Here is a 23,484-nt window from a genome sequence, read left to right as displayed (position 1 = left end):
TTTCATAGCGTACGTCTTTATAAGTAGAAACACGAATGCCAATAACATAATTAAGACATAGACCTAATACCATATTACAACTGGTTGCACTTACTGCACGACTGAATATGAACCCCCTACGAGTATGACCTACCTTGGTGTATTGGTTCAAAGTCGGCGCTCTATTGGATTCCACAGGGCCTGCCAGGAACAGTGAATTTTTCTCTGTGCACTCAAAAGTCGGAAGTTGTCAAGTTTGTTTCCAGCGAGCTCGTGTTCTTCCCCACACATTTCTTGCCCAGCCCCGAAGATTTACAAGTAAAATTAAACATCTTAGCTTTCTTGTAGACTTTCTAGTGAACATTTCAACATCTTCTTAATCCTCATGAAGCTAGCAGTAAGGAATTTAGTTTTACATTCCGGCCTTGTGCTGTGGTCCAGAATAAAAATGGTGACATACAGCAGCAACAACAACTGTCTTATTCTGTCAGCAGCAACTGTCTTATTCTGTCAGCAACAACTGTCTTATTCTGTCAGCAACAACTGTCTTATTCTGCCAGCAACAACTGTCTTATTCTGTCAACAACAACTGTCTTATTCTGTCAGCAACAACTGTCTTATTTTGTCAGCAACAACTGTCTTATTCTGTCAGCAACAACTGCCTTATTCTGTCAGCAACAACTGTCTTATTTTGTCAGCAACAACTGTCTTATTCTGTCAGCAACAACTGTCTTATTCTGTCAGCAACAACTGTCTTATTTTGTCAGCAACAACTGTCTTATTCTGTCAACAACTACAACAACTGTCTTATTCTGTCAGCAACAACTGTCTTATTCTGTCAGCAACTACAACAACTGTCTTATTCTGTCAGCAACAACTGTCTTATTCTGTCAGCAACAACTGTCTTATTCTGTCAGCAACAACTGTCTTATTCTGTCAGCAACTACAACAACTGTCTTATTCTGTCAACAACTACAACAACTGTCTTATTCTGTCAACAACTACAACAACTGTCTTATTCTGTCAGCAACAACTGTCTTATTCTGTCAGCAACAACTGTCTTATTCTGTCAGCAACAACTGTCTTATTTTGTCAGCAACAACTGTCTTATTCTGTCAGCAACAACTGTCTTATTCTGTCAACAGCTACAACAACTGTCTTATTCTGTCAGCAACTACAACAACTGTCTTATTCTGTCAGCAACAACTGTCTTATTCTGTCAGCAACAACTGTCTTATTCTGTCAGCAACAACTGTCTTATTCTGTCAGCAACAACTGTCTTATTCTGTCAGCAACAACTGTCTTATTCTGTCAGCAACTACTGTCTTATTCTGTCAGCAGCTACAACAACTGTCTTATTCTGTCAGCAACAACTGTCTTATTCTGTCAGCAACAACTGTCTTATTCTGTCAGCAACTACAACAACTGTCTTATTCTGTCAGCAACAACTGTCTTACTCTGTCAGCAACAACTGTCTTATTCTGTCAGCAACTACAACAACTGTCTTATTTTGTCAGCAACAACTGTCTTATTCTGTCAGCAACAACTGTCTTATTCTGTCAGCAAGTACAACAACTGTCTTATTCTGTCAGCAACAACTGTCTTATTCTGTCAACAACTACAACAACTGTCTTATTCTGTCAGCAACAACTGTCTTATTCTGCCAGCAACAACTGTCTTATTCTGATAACAACAACTGTCTTATTCTGTCAGCAACAACTGTCTTATTCTGTCAGCAACAACTGTCTTATTCTGTCAGCAACAACTGTCTTATTCTGCCAGCAACAACTGTCTTATTCTGTCAACAACAACTGTCTTATTCTGTCAGCAACAACTGTCTTATTTTGTCAGCAACAACTGTCTTATTCTGTCAGCAACAACTGTCTTATTTTGTCAGCAACAACTGTCTTATTCTGTCAACAACTACAACAACTGTCTTATTCTGTCAGCAACAACTGTCTTATTCTGTCAGCAACTACTGTCTTATTTTGTCAGCAACAACTGTCTTATTCTGTCAGCAACTACAACAACTGTCTTATTCTGTCAGCAACTACAACAACTGTCTTATTCTGTCAGCAACAACTGTCTTATTCTGTCAACAACTACAACAACTGTCTTATTCTGTCAGCAACAACTGTCTTATTCTGTCAGCAACTACAACAACTGTCTTATTCTGTCAGCAACAACTGTCTTATTCTGTCAGCAACAACTGTCTTATTCTGTCAGCAACAACTGTCTTATTCTGTCAGCAACAACAGTCTTATTCTGTCAGCAACAACTGTCTTATTCTGTCAGCAACAACTGTCTTATTCTGTCACGACAACTGTCTTATTCTGCCAGCAACAACTGTCTTATTCTGTCAGCAACAACTGTCTTATTCTGTCAGCAACAACTGTCTTATTCTGTCAGCAACAACTGTCTTATTCTGCCAGCAACAACTGTCTTATTCTGTCAACAACAACTGTCTTATTCTGTCAGCAACAACTGTCTTATTTTGTCAGCAACAACTGTCTTATTCTGTCAGCAACAACTGTCTTATTTTGTCAGCAACAACTGTCTTATTCTGTCAACAACTACAACAACTGTCTTATTCTGTCAGCAACAACTGTCTTATTCTGTCAGCAACTACTGTCTTATTTTGTCAGCAACAACTGTCTTATTCTGTCAGCAACTACAACAACTGTCTTATTCTGTCAGCAACTACAACAACTGTCTTATTCTGTCAGCAACAACTGTCTTATTCTGTCAACAACTACAACAACTGTCTTATTCTATCAGCAACAACTGTCTTATTCTGTCAGCAACTACAACAACTGTCTTATTCTGTCAGCAACAACTGTCTTATTCTGTCAGCAACAACTGTCTTATTCTGTCAGCAACAACTGTCTTATTTTGTAAGCAACAACTGTCTTATTCTGTCAGCAACAACTGTCTTATTCTGTCAGCAACAACTGTCTTATTCTGTCAGCAACAACTGTCTTATTCTGTCAGCAACAACTGTCTTATTCTGTCAGCAGATAACTGTCTTATTCTGTCAGCAACTACAACAACTGTCTTATTCTGTCAGCAACAACTGTCTTATTCTGTCAGCAACAACTGTCTTATTCTGTCAGCAGCAACTGTCTTATTCTGTCAGCAACTACAACAACTGTCTTATTCTGTCAGCAACAACTGTCTTATTCTGTCAGCAACAACTGTCTTATTCTGTCAGCAACTACAACAACTGTCTTATTCTGTCAGCAACAACTGTCTTATTCTGTCAGCAACAACTGTCTTATTCTGTCAGCAACAACTGTCTTATTCTGTCAGCAACAACTGTCTTATTTTGTCAGCAACTACAACAACTGTCTTATTCTGTCAGCAACAACTGTCTTATTCTGTCAGCAACTACAACAACTGTCTTATTCTGTCAGCAACAACTGTCTTATTCTGTCAGCAACAACTGTCTTATTCTGTCAGCAACTACAACAACTGTCTTATTCTGTCAGCAACAACTGTCTTATTCTGTCAGCAGCTACAACAACTGTCTTATTCTGTCAGCAACAACAACAACTGTCTTATTTTGTCAGCAACAACTGTCTTATTCTGTCAGCAACAACTGTCTTATTCTGTCAGCAACAACTGTCTTATTTTGTCAGCAACAACTGTCTTATTCTGTCAGCAACAACTGTCTTATTCTGTCAGCAACAACTGTCTTATTTTGTCAGCAACAACTGTCTTATTTTGTCAGCAACAACTGTCTTATTCTGTCAGCAACAACTGTCTTATTTTGTCAGCAACAACTGTCTTATTCTGTCAACAACTACAACAACTGTCTTATTCTGTCAGCAACAACTGTCTTATTCTGTCAGCAACTACTGTCTTATTTTGTCAGCAACAACTGTCTTATTCTGTCAGCAACTACAACAACTGTCTTATTCTGTCAGCAACTACAACAACTGTCTTATTCTGTCAGCAACAACTGTCTTATTCTGTCAGCAACAACTGTCTTATTCTGTCAGCAACAACTGTCTTATTCTGTCAGCAACTACAACAACTGTCTTATTCTGTCAGCAACAACTGTCTTATTCTGTCAGCAACAACTGTCTTATTCTGTCAGCAACAACTGTCTTATTCTGTCAGCAACAACTGTCTTATTTTGTCAGCAACAACTGTCTTATTCTGTCAGCAACAACTGTCTTATTCTGTCAGCAACAACTGTCTTATTCTGTCAGCAACAACTGTCTTATTCTGTCAGCAACAACTGTCTTATTCTGTCAGCAGCAACTGTCTTATTCTGTCAGCAACTACAACAACTGTCTTATTCTGTCAGCAACAACTGTCTTATTCTGTCAGCAACAACTGTCTTATTCTGTCAGCAACAACTGTCTTATTCTGTCAGCAACTACAACAACTGTCTTATTCTGTCAGCAACAACTGTCTTATTCTGTCAGCAACAACTGTCTTATTCTGTCAGCAACAACTGTCTTATTCTGTCAGCAACAACTGTCTTATTCTGTCAGCAGCTACAACAACTGTCTTATTCTGTCAACAACTACAACAACTGTCTTATTCTGTCAGCAACTACTGTCTTATTTTGTCAGCAACAACTGTCTTATTCTGTCAGCAACTACAACAACTGTCTTATTCTGTCAACAACTACAACAACTGTCTTATTTTGTCAGCAACAACTGTCTTATTCTGTCAGCAACAACTGTCTTATTTTGTCAGCAACAACTGTCTTATTCTGTCAGCAACAACTGTCTTATTCTGTCAGCAACAACTGTCTTATTCTGTCAGCAGCTACAACAACTGTCTTATTCTGTCAGCAACTACAACAACTGTCTTATTCTGTCAGCAACAACTGTCTTATTCTGTCAGCAACAACTGTCTTATTCTGTCAGCAACAACTGTCTTATTCTGTCAGCAACAACTGTCTTATTCTGTCAGCAACAACTGTCTTATTTTGTCAGCAACAACTGTCTTATTCTGTCAGCAACAACTGTCTTATTTTGTCAGCAACTACAACAACTGTCTTATTCTGTCAGCAACAACTGTCTTATTCTGTCAGCAACAACTGTCTTATTCTGTCAGCAACAACTGTCTTATTCTGTCAACAACTACAACAACTGTCTTATTCTGTCAGCAACTACAACAACTGTCTTATTCTGTCAGCAACAACTGTCTTATTCTGTCAGCAACAACTGTCTTATTCTGTCAGCAACAACTGTCTTATTCTGTCAGCAACAACAACAACTGTCTTATTCTGTCAGCAACAACTGTCTTATTCTGTCAGCAACTACAACAACTGTCTTATTCTGTCAGCAACTACAACAACTGTCTTATTCTGTCAGCAACAACTGTCTTATTCTGTCAGCAACAACTGTCTTATTCTGTCAGCAACAACTGTCTTATTCTGTCAGCAACAACTGTCTTATTCTGTCAGCAACAACTGTCTTATTCTGTCAACAACTACAACAACTGTCTTATTCTGTCAGCAACAACTGTCTTATTCTGTCAGCGACAACTGTCTTATTCTGTCAGCAACAACTGTCTTATTCTGTCAACAACTACAACAACTGTCTTATTCTGTCAGCAACAACAGTCTTATTCTGTCAGCAACAACTGTCTTATTCTGTCAACAACTACAACAACTGTCTTATTCTGTCAGCAACAACTGTCTTATTCTGTCAGCAACAACTGTCTTATTCTGTCAGCAACTACAACAACTGTCTTATTCTGTCAGCAACAACTGTCTTATTCTGTCAGCAACAACTGTCTTATTCTGTCAGCAACAACTGTCTTATTCTGTCAGCAACAACTGTCTTATTCTGTCAGCAGCTACAACAACTGTCTTATTCTGTCAGCAACTACAACAACTGTCTTATTCTGTCAGCAACAACTGTCTTATTTTGTCAGCAACAACTGTCTTATTCTGTCAGCAACAACTGTCTTATTATGTCAGCAACTACAACAACTGTCTTATTTTGTCAGCAACAACTGTCTTATTCTGTCAACAACTACAACAACTGTCTTATTCTGTCAGCAACAACTGTCTTATTTAGTCAGCAACAACTGTCTTATTCTGTCAGCAACAACTGTCTTATTCTGTCAGCAACAACTGTCTTATTCTGTCAGCAACAACTGTCTTATTCTGTCAGCAACAACTGTCTTATTCTGTCAGCAGCTACAACAACTGTCTTATTCTGTCAGCAACTACAACAACTGTCTTATTCTGTCAGCAACAACTGTCTTATTCTGTCAGCAACAACTGTCTTATTCTGTCAGCAACAACTGTCTTATTCTGTCAGCAACAACTGTCTTATTCTGTCAGCAACAACTGTCTTATTCTGTCAGCAGCAACTGTCTTATTCTGTCAGCAACTACAACAACTGTCTTATTCTGTCAGCAACAACTGTCTTATTCTGTCAGCAGCTACAACAACTGTCTTATTCTGTCAGCAACTACAACAACTGTCTTATTCTGTCAGCAACAACTGTCTTATTCTGTCAGCAACAACTGTCTTATTCTGTCAGCAACAACTGTCTTATTTTGTCAGCAACAACTGTCTTATTCTGTCAGCAACAACTGTCTTATTTTGTCAGCAACTACAACAACTGTCTTATTCTGTCAGCAACAACTGTCTTATTCTGTCAGCAACAACTGTCTTATTCTGTCAGCAACAACTGTCTTATTCTGTCAACAACTACAACAACTGTCTTATTCTGTCAGCAACAACTGTCTTATTCTGTCAGCAACAACTGTCTTATTCTGTCAGCAACAACTGTCTTATTCTGTCAGCAACAACAACAACTGTCTTATTCTGTCAGCAACAACTGTCTTATTCTGTCAGCAACTACAACAACTGTCTTATTCTGTCAGCAACTACAACAACTGTCTTATTCTGTCAGCAACAACTGTCTTATTCTGTCAGCAACAACTGTCTTATTCTGTCAGCAACAACTGTCTTATTCTGTCAGCAACAACTGTCTTATTCTGTCAGCAACAACTGTCTTATTCTGTCAACAACTACAACAACTGTCTTATTCTGTCAGCAACAACTGTCTTATTCTGTCAGCAACAACTGTCTTATTCTGTCAGCAACAACTGTCCTATTCTGTCAACAACTACAACAACTGTCTTATTCTGTCAGCAACAACAGTCTTATTCTGTCAGCAACAACTGTCTTATTCTGTCAACAACTACAACAACTGTCTTATTCTGTCAGCAACAACTGTCTTATTCTGTCAGCAACAACTGTCTTATTCTGTCAGCAACTACAACAACTGTCTTATTCTGTCAGCAACAACTGTCTTATTCTGTCAGCAACAACTGTCTTATTCTGTCAGCAACAACTGTCTTATTCTGTCAGCAACAACTGTCTTATTTTGTCAGCAACAACTGTCTTATTCTGTCAGCAACAACTGTCTTATTCTGTCAGCAGCTACAACAACTGTCTTATTCTGTCAGCAACAACTGTCTTATTTTGTCAGCAACAACTGTCTTATTCTGTCAGCAACAACTGTCTTATTCTGTCAGCAACTACAACAACTGTCTTATTCTGTCAGCAACAACTGTCTTATTCTGTCAGCAACAACTGTCTTATTCTGTCAGCAACAACTGTCTTATTCTGTCAGCAACAACTGTCTTATTCTGTCAGCAACAACTGTCTTATTCTGTCAGCAGCTACAACAACTGTCTTATTCTGTCAGCAACTACAACAACTGTCTTATTCTGTCAGCAACAACTGTCTTATTCTGTCAGCAACAACTGTCTTATTCTGTCAGCAACAACTGTCTTATTCTGTCAGCAACAACTGTCTTATTCTGTCAGCAGCTACAACAACTGTCTTATTCTGTCAGCAACTACAACAACTGTCTTATTCTGTCAGCAACAACTGTCTTATTTTGTCAGCAACAACTGTCTTATTCTGTCAGCAACAACTGTCTTATTATGTCAGCAACTACAACAACTGTCTTATTTTGTCAGCAACAACTGTCTTATTCTGTCAACAACTACAACAACTGTCTTATTCTGTCAGCAACAACTGTCTTATTTAGTCAGCAACAACTGTCTTATTCTGTCAGCAACAACTTTCTTATTTTGTCAGCAACAACTGTCTTATTCTGTCAGCAACAACTGTCTTATTCTGTCAGCAACAACTGTCTTATTTTGTCAGCAACTACAACAACTGTCTTATTCTGTCAGCAACAACTGTCTTATTCTGTCAGCAACAACTGTCTTATTCTGTCAGCAACTACAACAACTGTCTTATTCTGTCAGCAACTACAACAACTGTCTTATTCTGTCAGCAACAACTGTCTTATTCTGTCAGCAACAACTGTCTTATTCTGTCAGCAACAACTGTCTTATTCTGTCAGCAACAACTGTCTTATTCTGTCAGCAACAACTGTCTTATTCTGTCAGCAACAACTGTCTTATTCTGTCAGCAACAACAACAACTGTCTTATTCTGTCAGCAACAACTGTCTTATTCTGTCAGCAACAACTGTCTTATTCTGTCAGCAACTACAACAACTGTCTTATTCTGTCAGCAACTACAACAACTGTCTTATTCTGTCAGCAACAACTGTCTTATTCTGTCAGCAACAACTGTCTTATTCTGTCAGCAACAACTGTCTTATTCTGTCAGCAACAACTGTCTTATTCTGTCAGCAACAACTGTCTTATTCTGTCAACAACTACAACAACTGTCTTATTCTGTCAGCAACAACTGTCTTATTCTGTCAGCAACAACTGTCTTATTCTGTCAGCAACAACTGTCTTATTCTGTCAACAACTACAACAACTGTCTTATTCTGTCAGCAACAACTGTCTTATTCTGTCAGCAACTACAACAACTGTCTTATTCTGTCAGCAACAACTGTCTTATTCTGTCAGCAACAACTGTCTTATTCTGTCAGCAACAACTGTCTTATTCTGTCAGCAACTACAACAACTGTCTTATTCTGTCAGCAACAACTGTCTTATTCTGTCAGCAACAACTGTCTTATTCTGTCAGCAACAACTGTCTTATTCTGTCAGCAACAACTGTCTTATTTTGTCAGCAACAACTGTCTTATTCTGTCAGCAACAACTGTCTTATTCTGTCAGCAGCTACAACAACTGTCTTATTCTGTCAGCAACAACTGTCTTATTCTGTCAGCAACAAATGTCTTATTCTGTCAGCAACAACTGTCTTATTCTGTCAGCAACTACAACAACTGTCTTATTCTGTCAGCAACAACTGTCTTATTCTGTCAGCAACAACTGTCTTATTCTGTCAGCAACAACTGTCTTATTCTGTCAGCAACAACTGTCTTATTCTGTCAGCAACAACTGTCTTATTCTGTCAGCAGCTACAACAACTGTCTTATTCTGTCAGCAACTACAACAACTGTCTTATTCTGTCAGCAACAACTGTCTTATTCTGTCAGAAACAACTGTCTTATTCTGTCAGCAGCTACAACAACTGTCTTATTCTGTCAGCAACAACTGTCTTATTCTGTCAGCAACAACTGTCTTATTCTGTCAGCAACAACTGTCTTATTCTGTCAGCAACTACAACAACTGTCTTATTCTGTCAGCAACAACTGTCTTATTCTGTCAACAACTACAACAACTGTCTTATTCTGTCAGCAACAACTGTCTTATTCTGTCAGCAACAACTGTCTTATTCTGTCAGCAACAACTGTCTTATTCTGTCAGCAACAACTGTCTTATTCTGTCAGCAGCTACAACAACTGTCTTATTCTGTCAGCAACTACAACAACTGTCTTATTCTGTCAGCAACAACTGTCTTATTTTGTCAGCAACAACTGTCTTATTCTGTCAGCAACAACTGTCTTATTATGTCAGCAACTACAACAACTGTCTTATTTTGTCAGCAACAACTGTCTTATTCTGTCAACAACTATAACAACTGTCTTATTCTGTCAGCAACAACTGTCTTATTTAGTCAGCAACAACTGTCTTATTCTGTCAGCAACAACTTTCTTATTTTGTCAGCAACAACTGTCTTATTCTGTCAGCAACAACTGTCTTATTCTGTCAGCAACAACTGTCTTATTTTGTCAGCAACTACAACAACTGTCTTATTCTGTCAGCAACAACTGTCTTATTCTGTCAGCAACAACTGTCTTATTCTGTCAGCAACTACAACAACTGTCTTATTCTGTCAGCAACTACAACAACTGTCTTATTCTGTCAGCAACAACTGTCTTATTCTGTCAGCAACAACTGTCTTATTCTGTCAGCAACAACTGTCTTATTCTGTCAGCAACAACTGTCTTATTCTGTCAGCAACAACTGTCTTATTTTGTCAGCAACAACTGTCTTATTCTGTCAGCAACAACTGTCTTATTCTGTCAGCAACAACTGTCTTATTTTGTCAGCAACTACAACAACTGTCTTATTCTGTCAGCAACAACTGTCTTATTCTGTCAGCAACTACAACAACTGTCTTATTCTGTCAGCAACTACAACAACTGTCTTATTCTGTCAGCAACAACTGTCTTATTCTGTCAGCAACAACTGTCTTATTCTGTCAGCAGCTACAACAACTGTCTTATTCTGTCAGCAACAACTGTCTTATTCTGTCAGCAACTACAACAACTGTCTTATTCTGTCAGCAACAACTGTCTTATTCTGTCAGCAACAACTGTCTTATTCTGTCAGCAACAACTGTCTTATTCTGTCAGCAACAACTGTCTTATTCTGTCAGCAACTACAACTGTCTTATTCTGTCAGCAACAACTGTCTTATTCTGTCAGCAACAACTGTCTTATTCTGTCAGCAACAACTGTCTTATTCTGTCAGCAGCAACTGTCTTATTCTGTCAGCAACAACTGTCTTATTCTGTCAGCAACAACTGTCTTATTCTGTCAGCAACAACTGTCTTATTTTGTCAGCAACAACTGTCTTATTCTGTCAGCAACAACTGTCTTATTCTGTCAGCAACAACTGTCTTATTCTGTCAGCAACAACTGTCTTATTTTGTCAGCAACTACAACAACTGTCTTATTCTGTCAGCAACAACTGTCTTATTCTGTCAGCAACTGACTTACTCTGTCAGCAGCTACAACAACTGTCTTATTTTGTCAGCAACAACTGTCTTATTTTGTCAGCAACAACTGTCTTATTCTGTCAGCAACAACTGTCTTATTCTGTCAGCAACAACTGTCTTATTCTGTCAGCAACAACTGTCTTATTCTGTCAGCAACAACTGTCTTATTCTGTCAGCAACAACTGTCTTATTCTGTCAACAACTACAACAACTGTCTTATTCTGTCAGCAACAACTGTCTTATTCTGTCAGCAACTACAACAACTGTCTTATTCTGTCAGCAACAACTGTCTTATTCTGTCAGCAACAACTGTCTTATTCTGTCAGCAACAACTGTCTTATTCTGTCAGCAACTACAACAACTGTCTTATTCTGTCAGCAACAACTGTCTTATTCTGTCAGCAACAACTGTCTTATTCTGTCAGCAGCTACAACAACTGTCTTATTCTGTCAGCAACAACTGTCTTATTCTGTCAGCAACAACTGTCTTATTCTGTCAGCAACAACTGTCTTATTCTGTCAGCAACTACAACAACTGTCTTATTCTGTCAGCAACAACTGTCTTATTCTGTCAACAACTACAACAACTGTCTTATTCTGTCAGCAACAACTGTCTTATTCTGTCAGCAACAACTGTCTTATTCTGTCAGCAACAACTGTCTTATTCTGTCAGCAACAACTGTCTTATTCTGTCAGCAGCTACAACAACTGTCTTATTCTGTCAGCAACTACAACAACTGTCTTATTCTGTCAGCAACAACTGTCTTATTCTGTCAGCAACTACTGTCTTATTTTGTCAGCAACAACTGTCTTATTCTGTCAGCAACTACAACAACTGTCTTATTCTGTCAGCAACTACAACAACTGTCTTATTCTGTCAGCAACAACTGTCTTATTCTGTCAACAACTACAACAACTGTCTTATTCTGTCAGCAACAACTGTCTTATTCTGTCAGCAACTACAACAACTGTCTTATTCTGTCAGCAACAACTGTCTTATTCTGTCAGCAACAACTGTCTTATTCTGTCAGCAACAACTGTCTTATTCTGTCAGCAACAACAGTCTTATTCTGTCAGCAACAACTGTCTTATTCTGTCAGCAACAACTGTCTTATTCTGTCAGAAACAACTGTCTTATTTTGCCAGCAACAACTGTCTTATTCTGTCAGCAACAACTGTCTTATTCTGTCAGCAACAACTGTCTTATTCTGTCAGCAACAACTGTCTTATTCTGCCAGCAACAACTGTCTTATTCTGTCAACAACAACTGTCTTATTCTGTCAGCAACAACTGTCTTATTTTGTCAGCAACAACTGTCTTATTCTGTCAGCAACAACTGTCTTATTTTGTCAGCAACAACTGTCTTATTCTGTCAACAACTACAACAACTGTCTTATTCTGTCAGCAACAACTGTCTTATTCTGTCAGCAACTACTGTCTTATTTTGTCAGCAACAACTGTCTTATTCTGTCAGCAACTACAACAACTGTCTTATTCTGTCAGCAACTACAACAACTGTCTTATTCTGTCAGCAACAACTGTCTTATTCTGTCAGCAACTACAACAACTGTCTTATTCTGTCAGCAACTACTGTCTTATTTTGTCAGCAACAACTGTCTTATTCTGTCAACAACTACAACAACTGTCTTATTCTATCAGCAACAACTGTCTTATTCTGTCAGCAACTACAACAACTGTCTTATTCTGTCAGCAACAACTGTCTTATTCTGTCAGCAACAACTGTCTTATTCTGTCAGCAACAACTGTCTTATTCTGTCAGCAACAACTGTCTTATTTTGTCAGCAACAGCTGTCTTATTCTGTCAGCAACAACTGTCTTATTCTGTCAGCAACAACTGTCTTATTCTGTCAGCAACTACAACAACTGTCTTATTCTGTCAGCAACAACTGTCTTATTCTGTCAACAACTACAACAACTGTCTTATTCTGTCAGCAACAACTGTCTTATTCTGTCAGCAACAACTGTCTTATTCTGTCAGCAACAACTGTCTTATTCTGTCAGCAACAACTGTCTTATTCTGTCAGCAGCTACAACAACTGTCTTATTCTGTCAGCAACTACAACAACTGTCTTATTCTGTCAGCAACAACTGTCTTATTTTGTCAGCAACAACTGTCTTATTCTGTCAGCAACAACTGTCTTATTATGTCAGCAACTACAACAACTGTCTTATTTTGTCAGCAACAACTGTCTTATTCTGTCAACAACTATAACAACTGTCTTATTCTGTCAGCAACAACTGTCTTATTTAGTCAGCAACAACTGTCTTATTCTGTCAGCAACAACTTTCTTATTTTGTCAGCAACAACTGTCTTATTCTGTCAGCAACAACTGTCTTATTCTGTCAGCAACAACTGTCTTATTTTGTCAGCAACTACAACAACTGTCTTATTCTGTCAGCAACAACTGTCTTATTCTGTCAGCAACAACTGTCTTATTCTGTCAGCAACTACAACAACTGTCTTATTCTGTCAGCAACTACAACAACTGTCTTATTCTGTCAGCAACAACTGTCTTATTCTGTCAGCAACAACTGTCTTATTCTGTCAGCAACAACTGTCTTATTCTGTCAGCAACAACTGTCTTATTCTGTCAGCAACAACTGTCTTATTTTGTCAGCAACAACTGTCTTATTCTGTCAGCAACAACTGTCTTATTCTGTCAGCAACAACTGTCTTATTTTGTCAGCAACTACAACAACTGTCTTATTCTGTCAGCAACAACTGTCTTATTCTGTCAGCAACTACAACAACTGTCTTATTCTGTCAGCAACTACAACAACTGTCTTATTCTGTCAGCAACAACTGTCTTATTCTGTCAGCAACAACTGTCTTATTCTGTCAGCAGCTACAACAACTGTCTTATTCTGTCAGCAACAACTGTCTTATTCTGTCAGCAACTACAACAACTGTCTTATTCTGTCAGCAACAACTGTCTTATTCTGTCAGCAACAACTGTCTTATTCTGTCAGCAACAACTGTCTTATTCTGTCAGCAACAACTGTCTTATTCTGTCAGCAACTACAACTGTCTTATTCTGTCAGCAACAACTGTCTTATTCTGTCAGCAACAACTGTCTTATTCTGTCAGCAACAACTGTCTTATTCTGTCAGCAGCAACTGTCTTATTCTGTCAGCAACAACTGTCTTATTCTGTCAGCAACAACTGTCTTATTCTGTCAGCAACAACTGTCTTATTTTGTCAGCAACAACTGTCTTATTCTGTCAGCAACAACTGTCTTATTCTGTCAGCAACAACTGTCTTATTCTGTCAGCAACAACTGTCTTATTTTGTCAGCAACTACAACAACTGTCTTATTCTGTCAGCAACAACTGTCTTATTCTGTCAGCAACTGACTTACTCTGTCAGCAGCTACAACAACTGTCTTATTTTGTCAGCAACAACTGTCTTATTTTGTCAGCAACAACTGTCTTATTCTGTCAGCAACAACTGTCTTATTCTGTCAGCAACAACTGTCTTATTCTGTCAGCAACAACTGTCTTATTCTGTCAGCAACAACTGTCTTATTCTGTCAGCAACAACTGTCTTATTCTGTCAACAACTACAACAACTGTCTTATTCTGTCAGCAACAACTGTCTTATTCTGTCAGCAACTACAACAACTGTCTTATTTTGTCAGCAACAACTGTCTTATTCTGTCAGCAACAACTGTCTTATTCTGTCAGCAACAACTGTCTTATTCTGTCAGCAACTACAACAACTGTCTTATTCTGTCAGCAACAACTGTCTTATTCTGTCAGCAACAACTGTCTTATTCTGTCAGCAGCTACAACAACTGTCTTATTCTGTCAGCAACAACTGTCTTATTCTGTCAGCAACAACTGTCTTATTCTGTCAGCAACAACTGTCTTATTCTGTCAGCAACTACAACAACTGTCTTATTCTGTCAGCAACAACTGTCTTATTCTGTCAACAACTACAACAACTGTCTTATTCTGTCAGCAACAACTGTCTTATTCTGTCAGCAACAACTGTCTTATTCTGTCAGCAACAACTGTCTTATTCTGTCAGCAACAACTGTCTTATTCTGTCAGCAGCTACAACAACTGTCTTATTCTGTCAGCAACTACAACAACTGTCTTATTCTGTCAGCAACAACTGTCTTATTCTGTCAGCAACTACTGTCTTATTTTGTCAGCAACAACTGTCTTATTCTGTCAGCAACTACAACAACTGTCTTATTCTGTCAGCAACTACAACAACTGTCTTATTCTGTCAGCAACAACTGTCTTATTCTGTCAACAACTACAACAACTGTCTTATTCTGTCAGCAACAACTGTCTTATTCTGTCAGCAACTACAACAACTGTCTTATTCTGTCAGCAACAACTGTCTTATTCTGTCAGCAACAACTGTCTTATTCTGTCAGCAACAACTGTCTTATTCTGTCAGCAACAACAGTCTTATTCTGTCAGCAACAACTGTCTTATTCTGTCAGCAACAACTGTCTTATTCTGTCAGAAACAACTGTCTTATTTTGCCAGCAACAACTGTCTTATTCTGTCAGCAACAACTGTCTTATTCTGTCAGCAACAACTGTCTTATTCTGTCAGCAACAACTGTCTTATTCTGCCAGCAACAACTGTCTTATTCTGTCAACAACAACTGTCTTATTCTGTCAGCAACAACTGTCTTATTTTGTCAGCAACAACTGTCTTATTCTGTCAGCAACAACTGTCTTATTTTGTCAGCAACAACTGTCTTATTCTGTCAACAACTACAACAACTGTCTTATTCTGTCAGCAACAACTGTCTTATTCTGTCAGCAACTACTGTCTTATTTTGTCAGCAACAACTGTCTTATTCTGTCAGCAACTACAACAACTGTCTTATTCTGTCAGCAACTACAACAACTGTCTTATTCTGTCAGCAACAACTGTCTTATTCTGTCAGCAACTACAACAACTGTCTTATTCTGTCAGCAACTACTGTCTTATTTTGTCAGCAACAACTGTCTTATTCTGTCAACAACTACAACAACTGTCTTATTCTATCAGCAACAACTGTCTTATTCTGTCAGCAACTACAACAACTGTCTTATTCTGTCAGCAACAACTGTCTTATTCTGTCAGCAACAACTGTCTTATTCTGTCAGCAACAACTGTCTTATTCTGTCAGCAACAACTGTCTTATTTTGTCAGCAACAGCTGTCTTATTCTGTCAGCAACAACTGTCTTATTCTGTCAGCAGCAACTGTCTTATTCTGTCAGCAACTACAACAACTGTCTTATTCTGTCAGCAACAACTGTCTTATTCTGTCAGCAACAACTGTCTTATTCTGTCAGCAGCAACTGTCTTATTCTGTCAGCAACTACAACAACTGTCTTATTCTGTCAGCAACAACTGTCTTATTCTGTCAGCAACAACTGTCTTATTCTGTCAGCAACTACAACAACTGTCTTATTCTGTCAGCAACAACTGTCTTATTCTGTCAGCAACAACTGTCTTATTCTGTCAGCAACAACTGTCTTATTCTGTCAGCAACAACTGTCTTATTTTGTCAGCAACTACAACAACTGTCTTATTCTGTCAGCAACAACTGTCTTATTCTGTCAGCAACTACAACAACTGTCTTATTCTGTCAGCAACAACTGTCTTATTCTGTCAGCAACAACTGTCTTATTCTGTCAGCAACAACTGTCTTATTCTGTCAGCAACTACAACAACTGTCTTATTCTGTCAGCAACAACTGTCTTATTCTGTCAGCAGCTACAACAACTGTCTTATTCTGTCAGCAACAACTGTCTTATTTTGTCAGCAACAACTGTCTTATTCTGTCAGCAACAACTGTCTTATTCTGTCAGCAGCTACAACAACTGTCTTATTCTGTCAGCAACAACTGTCTTATTCTGTCAGCAACAACTGTCTTATTCTGTCAGCAACAACTGTCTTATTCTGTCAGCAACAACTGTCTTATTCTGTCAGCAACAACTGTCTTATTCTGTCAGCAACAACTGTCTTATTTTGTCAGCAACAACTGTCTTATTCTGTCAGCAACAACTGTCTTATTCTGTCAGCAGCTACAACAACTGTCTTATTCTGTCAGCAACAACTGTCTTATTCTGTCAGCAACAACTGTCTTATTCTGTCAGCAACAACTGTCTTATTCTGTCAGCAACTACAACAACTGTCTTATTCTGTCAGCAACAACTGTCTTATTCTGTCAGCAACAACTGTCTTATTCTGTCAGCAACAACTGTCTTATTCTGTCAGCAACAACTGTCTTATTCTGTCAGCAACAACTGTCTTATTCTGTCAGCAGCTACAACAACTGTCTTATTCTGTCAGCAACTACAACAACTGTCTTATTCTGTCAGCAACAACTGTCTTATTCTGTCAGAAACAACTGTCTTATTCTGTCAGCAGCTACAACAACTGTCTTATTCTGTCAGCAACAACTGTCTTATTCTGTCAGCAACAACTGTCTTATTCTGTCAGCAACAACTGTCTTATTCTGTCAGCAACAACTGTCTTATTCTGTCAGCAACTACAACAACTGTCTTATTCTGTCAGCAACAACTGTCTTATTCTGTCAACAACTACAACAACTGTCTTATTCTGTCAGCAACAACTGTCTTATTCTGTCAGCAACAACTGTCTTATTCTGTCAGCAACAACTGTCTTATTCTGTCAGCAACAACTGTCTTATTCTGTCAGCAGCTACAACAACTGTCTTATTCTGTCAGCAACTACAACAACTGTCTTATTCTGTCAGCAACAACTGTCTTATTTTGTCAGCAACAACTGTCTTATTCTGTCAGCAACAACTGTCTTATTATGTCAGCAACTACAACAACTGTCTTATTTTGTCAGCAACAACTGTCTTATTCTGTCAACAACTACAACAACTGTCTTATTCTGTCAGCAACAACTGTCTTATTTAGTCAGCAACAACTGTCTTATTCTGTCAGCAACAACTTTCTTATTTTGTCAGCAACAACTGTCTTATTCTGTCAGCAACAACTTCTTATTCTGTCAGCAACAACTGTCTTATTTTGTCAGCAACTACAACAACTGTCTTATTCTGTCAGCAACAACTGTCTTATTCTGTCAGCAACAACTGTCTTATTCTGTCAGCAACTACAACAACTGTCTTATTCTGTCAGCAACAACTGTCTTATTCTGTCAGCAACAACTGTCTTATTCTGTCAGCAACAACTGTCTTATTCTGTCAGCAACAACTGTCTTATTCTGTCAGCAACAACTATCTTATTCTGTCAGCAACAACTGTCTTATTCTGTCAGCAACAACAACAACTGTCTTATTCTGTCAGCAACAACTGTCTTATTCTGTCAGCAACTACAACAACTGTCTTATTCTGTCAGCAACTACAACAACTGTCTTATTCTGTCAGCAACAACTGTCTTATTCTGTCAGCAACAACTGTCTTATTCTGTCAGCAACAACTGTCTTATTCTGTCAGCAACAACTGTCTTATTCTGTCAGCAACAACTGTCTTATTCTGTCAACAATTACAACAACTGTCTTATTCTGTCAGCAACAACTGTCTTATTCTGTCAGCAACAACTGTCTTATTCTGTCAGCAACAACTGTCTTATTCTGTCAGCAACAACTGTCTTATTCTGTCAGCAACAACTGTCTTATTCTGTCAGCAACTACAACAACTGTCTTATTCTGTCAGCAACAACTGTCTTATTCTGTCAGCAACAACTGTCTTATTCTGTCAGCAACAACTGTCTTATTCTGTCAGCAACAACTGTCTTATTCTGTCAACAACTACAACAACTGTCTTATTCTGTCAGCAACAACTGTCTTATTCTGTCAGCAACAACTGTCTTATTCTGTCAGCAACAACTGTCTTATTCTGTCAACAACTACAACAACTGTCTTATTCTGTCAGCAACAACTGTCTTATTCTGTCAGCAACTACAACAACTGTCTTATTCTGTCAGCAACAACTGTCTTATTCTGTCAGCAACAACTGTCTTATTCTGTCAGCAACAACTGTCTTATTCTGTCAGCAACTACAACAACTGTCTTATTCTGTCAGCAACAACTGTCTTATTCTGTCAGCAACAACTGTCTTATTCTGTCAGCAACAACTGTCTTATTCTGTCAGCAACAACTGTCTTATTTTGTCAGCAACAACTGTCTTATTCTGTCAGCAACAACTGTCTTATTCTGTCAGCAGCTACAACAACTGTCTTATTCTGTCAGCAACAACTGTCTTATTCTGTCAGCAACAACTGTCTTATTCTGTCAGCAACAACTGTCTTATTTTGTCAGCAACAACTGTCTTATTCTGTCAGCAACAACTGTCTTATTCTGTCAGCAACAACTGTCTTATTCTGTCAACAACTACAACAACTGTCTTATTCTGTCAGCAACAACTGTCTTATTCTGTCAGCAACAACTGTCTTATTCTGTCAGCAACAACTGTCTTATTCTGTCAGCAACAACAACAACTGTCTTATTCTGTCAGCAACAACTGTCTTATTCTGTCAGCAACTACAACAACTGTCTTATTCTGTCAGCAACTACAACAACTGTCTTATTCTGTCAGCAACAACTGTCTTATTCTGTCAGCAACAACTGTCTTATTCTGTCAGCAACAACTGTCTTATTCTGTCAGCAACAACTGTCTTATTCTGTCAGCAACAACTGTCTTATTCTGTCAACAACTACAACAACTGTCTTATTCTGTCAGCAACAACTGTCTTATTCTGTCAGCAACAACTGTCTTATTCTGTCAGCAACAACTGTCTTATTCTGTCAACAACTACAACAACTGTCTTATTCTGTCAGCAACAACTGTCTTATTCTGTCAGCAACTACAACAACTGTCTTATTCTGTCAGCAACAACTGTCTTATTCTGTCAGCAACAACTGTCTTATTCTGTCAGCAACAACTGTCTTATTCTGTCAGCAACTACAACAACTGTCTTATTCTGTCAGCAACAACTGTCTTATTCTGTCAGCAACAACTGTCTTATTCTGTCAGCAACAACTGTCTTATTCTGTCAGCAACAACTGTCTTATTTTGTCAGCAACAACTGTCTTATTCTGTCAGCAACAACTGTCTTATTCTGTCAGCAGCTACAACAACTGTCTTATTCTGTCAGCAACAACTGTCTTATTCTGTCAGCAACAACTGTCTTATTCTGTCAGCAACAACTGTCTTATTCTGTCAGCAACTACAACAACTGTCTTATTCTGTCAGCAACAACTGTCTTATTCTGTCAGCAACAACTGTCTTATTCTGTCAGCAACAACTGTCTTATTCTGTCAGCAACAACTGTCTTATTCTGTCAGCAACAACTGTCTTATTCTGTCAGCAGCTACAACAACTGTCTTATTCTGTCAGCAACTACAACAACTGTCTTATTCTGTCAGCAACAACTGTCTTATTCTGTCAGAAACAACTGTCTTATTCTGTCAGCAGCTACAACAACTGTCTTATTCTGTCAGCAACAACTGTCTTATTCTGTCAGCAACAACTGTCTTATTCTGTCAGCAGCTACAACAACTGTCTTATTCTGTCAGCAACAACTGTCTTATTCTGTCAGCAACTACAACAACTGTCTTATTCTGTCAGCAACAACTGTCTTATTCTGTCAACAACTACAACAACTGTCTTATTCTGTCAGCAACAACTGTCTTATTCTGTCAGCAACAACTGTCTTATTCTGTCAGCAACAACTGTCTTATTCTGTCAGCAACAACTGTCTTATTCTGTCAGCAGCTACAACAACTGTCTTATTCTGTCAGCAACTACAACAACTGTCTTATTCTGTCAGCAACAACTGTCTTATTTTGTCAGCAACAACTGTCTTATTCTGTCAGCAACAACTGTCTTATTATGTCAGCAACTACAACAACTGTCTTATTTTGTCAGCAACAACTGTCTTATTCTGTCAACAACTACAACAACTGTCTTATTCTGTCAGCAACAACTGTCTTATTTAGTCAGCAACAACTGTCTTATTCTGTCAGCAACAACTTTCTTATTTTGTCAGCAACAACTGTCTTATTCTGTCAGCAACAACTTCTTATTCTGTCAGCAACAACTGTCTTATTTTGTCAGCAACTACAACAACTGTCTTATTCTGTCAGCAACAACTGTCTTATTCTGTCAGCAACAACTGTCTTATTCTGTCAGCAACTACAACAACTGTCTTATTCTGTCAGCAACTACAACAACTGTCTTATTCTGTCAGCAACAACTGTCTTATTCTGTCAGCAACAACTGTCTTATTCTGTCAGCAACAACTGTCTTATTCTGTCAGCAACAACTGTCTTATTCTGTCAGCAACAACTGTCTTATTCTGTCAGCAACAACTGTCTTATTCTGTCAGCAACAACTGTCTTATTCTGTCAGCAACAACTGTCTTATTTTGTCAGCAACTACAACAACTGTCTTATTCTGTCAGCAACAACTGTCTTATTCTGTCAGCAACTACAACAACTGTCTTATTCTGTCAGCAACAACTGTCTTATTCTGTCAGCAACAACTGTCTTATTCTGTCAGCAACTACAACAACTGTCTTATTCTGTCAGCAACAACTGTCTTATTCTGTCAGCAGCTACAACAACTGTCTTATTCTGTCAGCAACTACAACAACTGTCTTATTTTGTCAGCAACAACTGTCTTATTCTGTCAGCAACAACTGTCTTATTCTGTCAGCAACAACTGTCTTATTTTGTCAGCAACAACTGTCTTATTCTGTCAGCAACAACTGTCTTATTCTGTCAGCAACAACTGTCTTATTTTGTCAGCAACAACTGTCTTATTTTGTCAGCAACAACTGTCTTATTCTGTCAGCAACAACTGTCTTATTTTGTCAGCAACAACTGTCTTATTCTGTCAACAACTACAACAACTGTCTTATTCTGTCAGCAACAACTGTCTTATTCTGTCAGCAACTACTGTCTTATTTTGTCAGCAACAACTGTCTTATTCTGTCAGCAACTACAACAACTGTCTTATTCTGTCAGCAACTACAACAACTGTCTTATTCTGTCAGCAACAACTGTCTTATTCTGTCAGCAACAACTGTCTTATTCTGTCAGCAACAACTGTCTTATTCTGTCAGCAACTACAACAACTGTCTTATTCTGTCAGCAACAACTGTCTTATTCTGTCAGCAACAACTGTCTTATTCTGTCAGCAACAACTGTCTTATTCTGTCAGCAACAACTGTCTTATTCTGTCAGCAACAACTGTCTTATTCTGTCAGCAACAACTGTCTTATTTTGTCAGCAACAACTGTCTTATTCTGTCAGCAACAACTGTCTTATTCTGTCAGCAACAACTGTCTTATTCTGTCAGCAACAACTGTCTTATTCTGTCAGCAACAACTGTCTTATTCTGTCAGCAGCAACTGTCTTATTCTGTCAGCAACTACAACAACTGTCTTATTCTGTCAGCAACAACTGTCTTATTCTGTCAGCAACAACTGTCTTATTCTGTCAGCAACAACTGTCTTATTCTGTCAGCAACTACAACAACTGTCTTATTCTGTCAGCAACAACTGTCTTATTCTGTCAGCAACAACTGTCTTATTCTGTCAGCAACAACTGTCTTATTCTGTCAGCAACAACTGTCTTATTCTGTCAGCAACAACTGTCTTATTCTGTCAGCAACAACTGTCTTATTCTGTCAGCAACAACTGTCTTATTCTGTCAACAACTACAACAACTGTCTTATTCTGTCAGCAACAACTGTCTTATTCTGTCAGCAACAACTGTCTTATTCTGTCAGCAACAACTGTCTTATTCTGTCAACAACTACAACAACTGTCTTATTCTGTCAGCAACAACTGTCTTATTCTGTCAGCAACTACAACAACTGTCTTATTCTGTCAGCAACAACTGTCTTATTCTGTCAGCAACAACTGTCTTATTCTGTCAGCAACAACTGTCTTATTCTGTCAGCAACTACAACAACTGTCTTATTCTGTCAGCAACAACTGTCTTATTCTGTCAGCAACAACTGTCTTATTCTGTCAGCAACAACTGTCTTATTCTGTCAGCAACAACTGTCTTATTTTGTCAGCAACAACTGTCTTATTCTGTCAGCAACAACTGTCTTATTCTGTCAGCAGCTACAACAACTGTCTTATTCTGTCAGCAACAACTGTCTTATTCTGTCAGCAACAACTGTCTTATTCTGTCAGCAACAACTGTCTTATTCTGTCAGCAACTACAACAACTGTCTTATTCTGTCAGCAACAACTGTCTTATTCTGTCAGCAACAACTGTCTTATTCTGTCAGCAACAACTGTCTTATTCTGTCAGCAACAACTGTCTTATTCTGTCAGCAACAACTGTCTTATTCTGTCAGCAGCTACAACAACTGTCTTATTCTGTCAGCAACTACAACAACTGTCTTATTCTGTCAGCAACAACTGTCTTATTCTGTCAGACACAACTGTCTTATTCTGTCAGCAGCTACAACAACTG

General features: G+C 38.3%; 1 protein-coding gene across 2 annotated transcripts in view; it reads left to right on the top strand.

The window, feature by feature from the left end:
* The window catches only part of LOC131941213 (uncharacterized), a 62,199-nt gene that overhangs the window by 15,071 nt on the left and 23,644 nt on the right, over positions 1-23,484 (top strand). For both annotated transcript variants that reach the window (XM_059300276.1, XM_059300277.1), the window contains exon 9: positions 178-297. In XM_059300276.1, coding sequence (XP_059156259.1) covers positions 178-297 — 120 coding nt within the window. The remainder of the gene's footprint in view (positions 1-177; positions 298-23,484) is intronic.

The sequence above is a fragment of the Physella acuta genome, unplaced genomic scaffold (genome assembly GCF_028476545.2).
Source record: "Physella acuta isolate Inbredline_101_S28 unplaced genomic scaffold, ASM2847654v3 ptg000353l, whole genome shotgun sequence".
Taxonomy (NCBI): Eukaryota; Metazoa; Mollusca; class Gastropoda; family Physidae; genus Physella; species Physella acuta.
The sequence above is the reverse complement of the archived record's forward strand: the minus strand, read 5'-3'. Positions and strand labels throughout refer to the sequence as shown.